General features: G+C 36.2%; 1 protein-coding gene across 1 annotated transcript in view; it reads right to left on the reverse strand.

Moving 5' to 3' along the window:
• LOC106878635 (NADH-quinone oxidoreductase subunit B 2) overlaps positions 1-12,456 on the reverse strand; it is a 33,460-nt gene that overhangs the window by 16,194 nt on the left and 4,810 nt on the right. The window contains exons 2-3 of the mRNA XM_014927915.2: positions 11,171-11,288; positions 7,347-7,482 (exon numbers count right to left, since the gene is read on the reverse strand). Of these exons, the coding sequence (XP_014783401.1) occupies positions 7,347-7,482; positions 11,171-11,288 (254 nt within the window). The remainder of the gene's footprint in view (positions 1-7,346; positions 7,483-11,170; positions 11,289-12,456) is intronic.

Genomic DNA, 12,456 nt, shown 5'->3' on the forward strand with positions numbered 1-12,456 from the left:
GCCCAGTATTGTATGTATTTTGGGATCATACATAGATTCAGTTACATATGGTTAACATATTTGTAGTGTAAAAATTGGTAGGCAAACTGCACTTTGCAATGTTGTGATAAGGTATGAATATTTAATTGACAATAAGTAAGTGATTTGATTAACAGCAAATATTTTCCAAGTCACTTGCTGACAGTAAGTCTATATAGTGTGTGAGTGAATGTAAACATTATTTTAGTATTTCAAGCTGTTTTTTTATACTATGAGTGGTATGGGCTTCTTTTCTCCCTTATTACAGCTACCTACTTATCAGTAAAGTAGGAATGGAGCCTATTGTCAACTAGAGATATGTATGAAGTTAGTGCTAACACACTTGATGTAGTGAGTAGGATAACATCCTTAATAAGTGTACGCTTATGTATGTCACAAACCATTCAATTCTGAAACCTGACCACACTGTTTTAAAACAAACAAGTCAATATGAATGTAAGTACACTTTTTCAAAGGGAGATCAATGGCACTTTGAAAATAGTTATAAAAATTATTCAAAGATTTCTTTAAAAATATTATCAAAATATATCTATTTCATAGCTGGTATTGAATATGCAAGATCTTTTCTGGAAAACTGCTAAGTATCATAGTAAGGATGCATTTTTTTAATGAAGCAATTCTTTTTACAGCTGGATGTTCTTTGTAGTATTAACCACACAATTGTGATGTCAACACAGAACCAATTGTATGGAACCTGTTGCTATTCAGGTAAAAATGATGCATGCATATTAGTGTAGCTACCTTGACCAGAAGCTATTGTAATGTTTGAACACAGTCATTTATGGGGCTTCACTAAAATTAAATACTGTAAGAAAAAAAATTTAAATACTAATAAAAAAAATTCCCTTACTTAGATAAATAAATATAGGATACTGACTACAAATTAGGGGGCTATTATCAACAAAATAAAATGTTGAAAAATCAATTTAAAAAAAAAGTGTATGAAATTAAAGTACTGTGTTACTGTTAACAAAGCCAGGAAATTAACTCGCAGCCATTATGCTGTATCCTCAGGTAAGGTACATTACTCTGCTTACATAAATCATGTAAATAGAAACCATGTTTATTTAGTTGAAAGAGATCTAAGTTAAGGTGGTGACTAACATTGATATACAAATATTCAAATTTGAGAGAGAGGAAAACATTCAACCCATACTAATACAGATGCCAATCTCATGGGTAATGAAAAAGATAAGTAATATTCTATAAGCATATCAGGTGAGACTGGGAGACTGCTGATAACATCATCTTGATTCAAGAGAAGATAAATTTCAGTAATTACCTGTTGCTTTCTGGGACATATGAGCTCTGTACTACAAGCTGGTGATAGGCTTATTGATTATAGTCTCTACTGTTTACAACAGTCAAACTGCACTTCACTTCCTTCTTGTGCCAAAGAAACCTCCATGCCAGTCATGGGTAAACTGTGTCCCACAAGACTCTCTGAATGGCACGCTTAACAAAAAAATTGCCCTTAACCCTTTAGCATTTAAACAGGCCATACCCAGCCTGAATATTCTACCTATTTTAAGTTCAAACCAGCTAGATCTGACCTCTCACACCTCCTCTACAATGTCATTCTAAAAGTAAACAATCACATTATTTGAAATCATGATGCTACAAATTAATACAAGATTAATTCAATGCAAGGTGAATAAATAAGCATAACATTTCATAAAATAATTGATAATGAACCATGTCTCACGTAGCATGCTTCTTGAAAAAAAAGAGCCCATGTCTGCTCTATTCAGTTACTTCAGCTGCTAGAAATAACAGCCAAATCTCCCTCAAGTCACATTGGATAATGTTGTCCTGGATATTGAAAAAGATTAGATGATCACAGATGAAATGTCTTTGATTACATTCTGTTTGATCAGAGCTTAGTTGATTTAAACAACAGCCTAATTACAATTAGGTGGAATGAATTGGTGATGGATACAAACTGTTCACAATTTGTTAGGCAATATTGCTCCCTACCAGCTCTGCTGGTTGTAAATCCTTTTTATTATCTCATTTCCATTCTTACATCAATAGAAATACAAGTTTTGCTCTTACTAAACAGTTCTTCCCTGTTGCTATAGTTTGTACTCCATGTTTGTTGTGGTTAGTGCTGTTTTAAAAAGGCTTCATATGGGAGAGAAAAAAAACAGCAACCACATTGCCTTAAACATTAATGCATGCAGTGTCTTACATGGGAATAATATGTGACAGAGAAAATTAAATCATATGATTAAGAAGTTATTCCCATAACTATTTGGACCATATTTGTCATAGATCTAAGATAATGCTTAAAATGGATTGGCTCTTGGGTATATGAACTGAAGATCAGACATGACACATTGTATTGATAAGTAATTAATCAAAAAACAATTATAAGTCTGTATGATGACTTCTAGAAAAAGATGAAACTTATGACTGCTGGAGAGGAAGATGTATAGGAGCCATAAAGTCTACAGATACATAGGAAATAAGTTTTCTAAAATGCCTTGGAGGCTTTTGAGAGGTAGTGGATAATTTCTGCTACAAGCATCAGTGGTGCTGGTGATTTGTAAAAAGCACCTAGTATACTCTGCTATAAAACAGAATGCAAGACCTTACCTAAAATCCATCTACCAAATTCACTCACAAGGCATTGGTATACCTAGGGCTATAGCAAAAGACACTTTTGTGTGTGTGTGTGTATCATTATCATCCAGTTTCTAGACATGAGTAGTCCTGAGACCAAGGCATCTGCCAGGAAAGCAGGGATGCTACTCCCCAAGTATATATATAATACATGATGGGATTTTTTTTCAGTTTCTGTCTATCAAATCCACTCAAAAGGCTTTGGTTGGCCCAGAGCTATAGCGAAGACATTGCCCAAGGTACCACGCAGTGGAACTGAACCTGAGATCACACAGTTGTGAAGCAAGCTTCTCAAACTAAACAACGATGCAAATCAAAAGAATGTGTTCACCTTTGATGTTAACTGAGATTGGCATAATCCAGAATAATGTCTAGTCCTCTGAGTTGCAATATAAAAGTTTCACATTATTTTATATCTGCTTTCCAGGCTAACATGGCTTGGATGAGTCACTATAATCCAAATCAGTTCTTATTGAGAGTTACTGCCCCTCTAAATAGGTTGGAGAACTATGCCTCATCTTTGGCATGATTTCTATTGCTGGATGCACTTGCTATCATCAACCACTTTACAGAGTGTGCTGGGTGCATTTTATTGTGGGACCATCACTAGAAAGTGTCATATTCTCAACAAGACTAAGGGATCCTCTTGCTCCTATGTTGTTTCCACTCAACTGTCAACTACTTTATACCATGAACAAATGAAGTTATCTTGTACCTTATAATATTAAAGAATCCTTAGTAGTCTAAGATGTGCTGAAGGCAACACGACTAATGTGAATAGAAGACACAGCCAAAACAGAAGAACCAGCAAGAGTGAATGAAAGGAGTAAGGGTATGCCCAGAATAGAGTGATGGATATAACAGAGGTGAACAATAGTAAGAGTGAGAAATGGATGTCAATAACAAGTGATAGAAAGAAGACAAAGTGATAACCGGCAGTACAGAATTTACAATAGCATATTGAGAACAAACAGATCCAATACTATTCTTATATATAGACCTCATGATGAGTGAGAATAACAATGGTTAAGAGAGGAGACTGAATATAAGTAAGTCCAATAGCATCCTTCATCACATGGGTGGTATGGTACAGTGATGAAAGGAAAAGTGAGTATTAGAAAAATGAGTGTCTGATAAGCACAATAATAACTGGGTTACACAGGGAGCATTGTAGAGGGAGTAGAAAAGATCCACTGCAATTCTTAGTTACACCAGTAGCATAATATAGTGAACAGGAGAGAGGGTGAGTGATAGAGATGAGAGAATATCAAAGAGGCAGGATAGAAAGTAGATGTAGATTTGACAGAAAATATATATTGTGTCCCAGCATTAATCACTACTACCATTTTTCAACACCTTATTCATCATGCTTGCACAAGTGGTTGGGTCTCCTCCAGTACTGTATGTTGTCAAACATGGGCTTTTGTCATCCTCTCTGTGTGATACACATTTCAAGACTACTTAGTCTCAGGTGTTTCTCAGCTTTTCCCTTCCCCAGGGTCCACTGTGTGTGGTACTTTTTTTAAACAACTGTCACCCTCCATCACAAGTCTGTATCAGTGACATCTCACTTACACACTAAATATGATTACTTTTATTCCAGTTTTTCACTTCATTTGTATACTGCCATACATGCACTCTCACTTTAGTCATTCAATAGAGCATGCTTGCTTCATTTCTCTTTAGTCTTTACAAATCAGCTATACTCAAGGTTCGTATCTTGCTACCATGCAGTATCACACTTTGCATACAAGCATCATACAATCTGCCCTTCACTCTGAGCTAGAAACCCTTTGTTAGTAGCAAAGGTAACTCCTTGAACTTTTTGAACCTGTTCTTCCTCTGGCTTCTATGCTTTCAAAACATACCTCTAACTACAAATTGGGTCACCTAAGTAATGAAAGCTATAAACTATTGTCCTCTGAATATTTAAGAAAATTTATTCTGTGTGCACCTGGTACATACTGCTCCAGTACACCTGCTGCATATGAGGTCTGCCTACTCTGTAAGTCTGACATTTTGTGCATCATTTATACTGTGTACATCATATGAAATTCTTGCCTACACCTTTTATGGGCATTGAACATGACAAATTCCCTGACAGGAAATGGTCATGCATAATGCAGGGTCCTGTCTTCTTGGTATTTACTAATATTTCAGTCATCGCTGAATTTACACTATGTATCACCTCACATATTCTTACCACCTCCAGAGTTCCTCGAGGGCATGTCTCGACACATCTTTGCCATCATCATCATCATCTCTCTCTCTAACTATTGCTTTCTTTATCTTACTCTCTAACTCACTCTTCTTTCTTTCCCAACAGGAGTATTCATGTATCTACATTACAAGACACTTATGTCTGTCCACCTTCATCTGTAATCTCTCAAATTGCACAAAACCACACCCACTTCTTGTTGAGGGGTTTTTGTCTTGCAAGGTATTTGGTGACCCTGTCAGTGCTGGTGCTACATAGACAGCACCTAATAAACTCTGTAAAGTGGTTGGCATTAGGAAGGGTATCCAACTGTAGAAAGAATGTCAAAATACATTGGAACCTGGTGCAGCTCCTAACCTTGCCAGCTCCTGTCAAACAGCCCAACTCATGTCAGCATGGAAAATAGATATTAAATGATGATAATGACTATTGTTTCCATAACCTAGTCTGACAATTTCATAATGAATCACTTTTGCCCTTATAGCAGACTAACTTAAAAGCTGTACCAGGTGCAAACTTTTACGCTAACTCCTGCGGAGAGCTAATTGGGCCTGTGGCCTAAAACTAAAGAAAGCTTTCTTAATTCATATTATGACCTCTCCTTACTTCCCACTGCTCAAAGCATTTCATAGTTGGCCTCGACAGACTTCAACCACATCCCTGCTGTATTTTGGGGATATTCTATTGTTTGTAAAATTACTTCTCATCTGATGATTACAGTCTTTTATAATGGAGTAATGTTCTCATTCTTCTATTAAAAAGTTACGTAAGAAACATCTGTAATGAGCTGACAATTATCCATCATGTTATTATTCATTTGATACACCAAGTGAATTTACGATTTGTTGAACACTCTAGAGCACACCAACAACATATTATTCAAAGTAATGCGTGATTTGGACCAGCCCCTAGGTGCTAAATACTCATAGGGTTGGTTTTCTCTGTGTACACAAATGAAATATCCTATTTGATATCAACCATAGGCCAGAATCACAGAGATTATCCAACCCTACCTGGTGCATATCTTTTTAAGTACTTGATTCCATTTGAATCCTTATTTTACTATATATATATATCATCATCATCATCATCGTTTAACGTCCGCTTTCCATGCTAGCATGGGTTGGATGATTTGATTGAGGACTGGTGAACCAGATGGCTACACCAGGCTCCAATTTGATTTGGCAGAGTTTCTACAGCTGAATACCCTTCCTAATGCCAACCACTCCGAGAGTGTAGTGGGTGCTTTTACTTGCCACTGGCATGAAGGCCAGTCAGGCGGTACTGGCAACGGCCACACTGGTATATATATATATATATATATATATATACACACACACACATACATATACCTACGTATCATCAATCACATAGTACAATGCTGGTGATGTGATTAAGGATGGCAGGGGATTTCTCTTCTGTTGACTACACATTACATTCTTTATCTCTCAATCACTCCCTCCATTTTTCAATTCTAACTGTACTATGCTCCCACTGTGACTGAGGATGGCAGTGGATCCCTTCTGATCACCACATATTACTGCCAGTCACTGTAACTAAAAATTTCACATCTATTCTCTCCATCAACACTCCATTGTGCTGCTCACCTGTAAATGACCTACCTGCTTTCTATTTGCCATGCCACCACCCTCTTCAATCAACTTCTCTGGCCTATCTCATCTATGAATAGCTAGCTATATTGGATCACTTGTGTCTAGTTCACTCTACCCTCCTCTTTTGTACTGCCTGTCATCATTCCATGTCAGTCTGTCTGCTGGCATACTCACATTTCTATTTTTTCAGACATCCTGAGTCTCTGTCATCACTCTATTGTCTGAGTCACAAACCTCTGACATCTCCCTGTCATCTTAGTCATGTTGCCTTGTAAATATATACCTATGTCAAAATACCAAGTACTTGTCATTTATTTCCCCATGACCATCATATATATATCTTCTTTTATATGTTTCAGCCCTGAGGCTGTGGCCATGCTGGGGTACATATATATATCATTTTGTGCCTGCGATTCTTCGACTAAAACCCATTAAGGTGGTGCTCCAGCATGGCCACAATCAAATGACTGAAACAAGTAAAAGAATAAAAGAATATATATATTTATATATCTGCCCTCTCCACCCATTGCTTGACAACAGGTATTGGTTTGTTTACATCCCTTTAACTTAGTAGTTCAGCAAAAGAGAATGATAGAATAAGTACCAGGCATAAAAAAAAAGTACTGTGGCCGATTTGTTTGATTGAACCCTACAAAGTGATGTCCCAGCATGGTTGCAGTCCAATCACTGGAACAGGTAAAAGACAAGATGTATGTGTGTGTGTGTGTATGTGTGTGTGTGTGTGTGTATCCAAATATATAGCACACAAACATGAAGTATACCAACTGAAAAGATAATGTTTACTGTGAGAGATAGAGAGAGAGAGAGAAGTAAAAAGGAATATTTCTTACTTTTCGGCCCCAATTCAAAAGATCATCTAATCTAGCAAGGACATAGTCAACTTTATCAACTGGGTTCTGAAAAGGAGATACAGTCTGACGTTTTGCTGGTGCTGGAACGGTACTTTGCTGGCAAGAAGGCACCAAACTGTAAGAGATAAATATACAAAAAATAAATAAAAATTATTTTCTATAGGAAATAAATTAATGACAATGCCTAATTCAAATAAATAGTCTAAGGATCTAAATTTGAATCAAGTAATTCACACAAACAACAATTAATGAATGCCAATCAATTTGCATTCAATAATCTGGGTGCATTTTATGTGACACTGATACTAAAGTGGTTACACCTCCCACCACCACAAGACTAAAGAGTGCTCTCTACTTTGACAAAATGGAAGAATCTTCTCTTTGCTGCATTTTTTCCATTTGTTTGTTTCTTTCCTTCTAAACTGGCTGAATAGAGAGGGACATTCAATCACATCACAGGTAGCAGAGACCCTTCTACCCCGTTCAGCTTGGTTTTAACACTCCTTTCTAACAGAATAATAAGTGGTTTAATGTTGGGATGGGGCTATTTAGCTATCTGGAGGTTAATACTACGAGATATAATGGTTGGTTTTCTTCTAAAGGAACAGCATGCTTTCATAGAGAGATAGGCCAACTATCATGGGTCATATCAGCAAACAGCTGATGTCTCAATGGTACAATGTGGAATACTAGGAACTTTCAATAGTTAGCCTAGTATCCCCTCTTTTGGAGGTGGGGGCTTGCTTCAATATAATAGATTTTCAGTACATCATTATCATTTAATGCTTGTTTTCTATGCTGGCATCAGTTAGATGGTTTGACAGATGGTGAACCAGATGACTGCACTAAGCTCTACTGTTTGCTCTAGCATGATTTCTATAGCTGTCCTTTCTCATCTATTTTTCTATGTTGGCACCAGTTAACAAGTCTACAGCACTATATATTGCCACTTCTTTTGATCATTTCATCCATGAGGGCAAATATTTTGATACATGATTCACAACTCTGAACTAAAACCAGCTCATTTATTAAGATAATCAAAAATTCACTGTCTAGATTATTTTAATTATCTTAAGATCATTATAACTGTTTTTTAAAACTTGGTTTTAGAGGTCTGCTCTATGGCATCTTCCAATGCATTTCATCTTATTCATATGGCCAATCTTTTTGGATCTGATTTCATCACTCCTCCCAGTTTTTCATCTACTACAGGTAGTTTTCACCATCAAATATAAACTGATTTGCTTATCTAAACTGACACACTTATCTCTCCTACATATACACCACATAATCAACACAATTAAGGTCTTCTAAAGGAAATTACAAAACACTGTAATAAAACACTACAGTATTTTCAGTTGCACTCTATTAGATCAAATTTATCTGAGTCTGAGTAAATCTAAACTCAATCATTGATAACACAGTATTTAGTTTCCTTTCTCTAGAGTAGGATCATAACAGCAGGACAGATATGTTGGGTACAAAGACCACTACATGCAGCCCATAATGAATTTAGAAGGTGGTGAGCTGGCAGAAATGTTAGCATGCCGGGGAAAATGCTTAGTGGTATTTCGTCTATCTTTATATCAAATTCTGCCACGGTCAACTTTGCCTTTCATCCTTTCAGGGTTGATAAATTAAGTACCAGTTGCGTAAAGGAGTCGATCTAATCAACTGACCACCTCCCCAAAAATTTCGGGCCTTGTGCCTAGAGTAGAAAAGAATGAATTTAGAAATTATATTTGTTTATAAGAAAACTAATGGATAATACATTGAAACTGAAGTGGGGGATGTAAGATTTATATGAGTGCAGAATCAAAATTCCTTTTTCATCTATCCATAATGCCCAAGTTATCTAACAATCTACTGAGGCAAACAGTTGATTTGCTTCCATGTGTAATATGGCTGTTGACACTTTCTAATGTGTGCAAACCTGTGCTAAAGTTTACACTTATAAACATGATATACATTCATACAGCAACAATCTTAATGAAAATAATCAGTATTTGATGTAATGAATCTAGTTACTTTGATGCTTGCCTTTTATTGCATCTTCTATTTACCTGAATTTTCATGGTGCAAATAAGAAGTGACTTGCCTATGCTATTTTTAAGAACTTTCGTTGATTGGTTCCTTTCCACAAATGACAGCCTAATTTTTTAGCTTTCTCATATTTAGATTGGTAAGTGAAGAAATATTGTGCTCTGAAATAATGTTCATGGAATCCTACAGTATTCCATAAATAAATATTCCTGAACACAGGGACATAAATCCCACCAAAATTGTGATGAAGTAAGACCTGTCTTTAGACAAAGTAAATAAACTTTAGGTTTTTAGCCATTTTTAAGAAAATTCAGATGACTCAGCAAAAGTCACTATCCTGAATGTCAGCTTCCAAAATTTATCTGCAATTGGATATATCCAGTTTAAAGCCATTCACCATTCCATTAAAGAAGATAGTATTTTTGCAGTGGTTTCCAAAGTGAGAGATATCTCTAAGACTTTGACTATCTTTGATTGGTTATCACAACTGGAACACCAGTTTAAACACAGTCTGATAACCAGTAAAGTGAAGGCTTCTGAAGAACAATCAACATTTCATAACTGGAACAATGGAAATGATGAATTATTAATATCAATGATAGCACATGACAAACAACTTGAATCTTCTAATGGTAATACAACATTCTAACAACAAAGTAGACATGACCCAAAACACAACAGAATTTGTAATGGAGGTTTATTTGCAGGCTGTCAAGCACTTAAAAATATTTACCTTTTAGTGACTGAGACTACTGGAGGTGGTGAAATCAGAGGACAAAACAAATAGAGTGACAGTATCATTGCTAACACAATGATGTTTTACATTCATTTTTCCTATGTGACCATGAGTTGGTGATGTTTACAATACATCAGTCTTTCGTGTGAGATTAATTAAGGAATAAGGGTAAAGATCCCCTTCAGTCATGAATGACTATGGGATTGAATCTAGAAAGTACCCCTGCAAGGCACAAGTCCAAGCAAGATTGCTTATGGAAGACCAGCAGTTGCCCATGCATACTAGCCTCCCCTCTTCACGCCACTGATGTTATCCAAGAGAAAGGCAAAGGCTGATACAGCTTGGCAATTGTGATGTCACAACTCATTTCTATAGCTGAGTGAACTGGAGCAACATGAAATAAAGTGTCTTGCTCAAGAACACAACACACAACCCGGTCCAGGAATCAAACTCAATACCTCATGATTGTGAGTCTGACACACTAACCACGGAGTTAAAATATAATAAAATTGGTAAGTTAAAGGAACAGTAATTTAGTATTTAAACAATCAGAATCATGATACTTAATCATAACTGAATCTGATTATTTATTTTGTTGCATCCATGAATTGATTCAACAATTATAAGCAAAAGTGGTTGTAATAAGTTTCATATTCCAAAATGAAACATTTTGTAGATTTATTTAATCAATTCTAATTTAAAAATTGAATTAAAAATAGGAAAACCTGATAGAAAATAAAAAAATTTAAAAAAAAACAAAACAGAATTTCTATATAAATATTGGTTTCAAATTTTGGCACAAGGCCAGTAATTTCAGGGAAGTGGGTTCGTCAATTAACTCTAGTGTTCAACTGGTACTTATTTTATCGACCAACGAAGGACGAGAAGCAAAGTTGACTCAAAGCATAAAGATGGACAAAATGCCACTAAGCATTTTGCTCAGCATGCTAATGATTCTGCCAGTTTGCTGCCTTAATTTCAATATAAATACTGAAAATACTCCAACAAATGTTAAAAAAGTTACCTTAAATTATCTTTTTTGTGTTCTTCAGTCTTTTGCATTAAAGGTCTACACTGACTAAGCAGTGGTGACCTTCTTGTTGATAATGCAAGGCGGTTAAAACACCCACCTAGTTTCAAAACTAAAAAGAGAAAGAAGAAAAAAAACCATGAAAATTACAGCAAAAAAAAACTCTGCATATTCATCATAATCATTGTTGTAACAACTACTTTTCAGTGTTTACATGAATCAGACGAAATTGATTGAGGCAAATTTTCTATTACTGGATGCCCTTCCTGTAGCCAACTCTTACCAGTTTCCAAGTAAGGTAATATCTTCATATAGTCTGACAAGTTTTTTTTTTTACAGTAACTGGAAATGAACAACATTATTTGTATGATGGTGATGCTTGTTTACAACCATCATGTGGTGTCTACTCAAGGGAACACACCCCTTTACATATACACATACATATATATATATATATATTTACACAAAAGGCTTCTTTCAGTTTCCATTTACCAAATCCACTCACAAAGCTTTGGTCAACCCAAGGTTATTAGAAATACTTTTCCAAGGTGCCATGCAGTGAGACTGGACCCAAGTTTCTCAACCACATAGCCATGCTTACGCCCATATAATTTTTAATGTAAGAGTTACACAAGTTTGCAATTGAGTACATTTTTAATTGTCCCTGATTTCACGATTTAGTATCATGTGGTCAGCCTCTACTTCTGCTACACCCCTAACCTACCACCTTATGACACATTTTCACTCAATGTTCATCATCCATAACATTACTAAATAACTACTGGCATAGTCACTTTCCCACATGACTTGATATTCAGCTATTCTTTTTCCAATAATCTTCCAAAGTTTCTTGTAAATTGACAGTGGACATACAATTGCATATACTCAGCTCATTTCTCACTCCTCCTAATCTCAACATATATATTTCTGTTACACAGTATCAAACTCATTGAGCAAGTTTCATACCATCTAGCTTTTGTGTTTGTAAAGTATCTACATGTGTGTGTATATCATCATCATCATCATCATCATCGTTTAACGTCCGCTTTCCATGCTAGCATGGGTTGGACGATTTGACTGAGGACTGGTGAAACCGGATGGCAACACCAGGCTCCAATCTAATTTGGCAGAGTTTCTACAGCTGGATGCCCTTCCTAACGCCAACCACTCAGAGAGTGTAGTGGGTGCTTTTACGTGTCACCCGCACGAAGGCCAGTCAGGCGGTACTGGCAACGGCCACGCTCGAAATGGTGTCTTTTATGTGCCACCCGCACAAAAGC

The sequence above is a fragment of the Octopus bimaculoides genome, chromosome 4 (genome assembly GCF_001194135.2).
Source record: "Octopus bimaculoides isolate UCB-OBI-ISO-001 chromosome 4, ASM119413v2, whole genome shotgun sequence".
Taxonomy (NCBI): domain Eukaryota; kingdom Metazoa; phylum Mollusca; class Cephalopoda; order Octopoda; family Octopodidae; genus Octopus; species Octopus bimaculoides.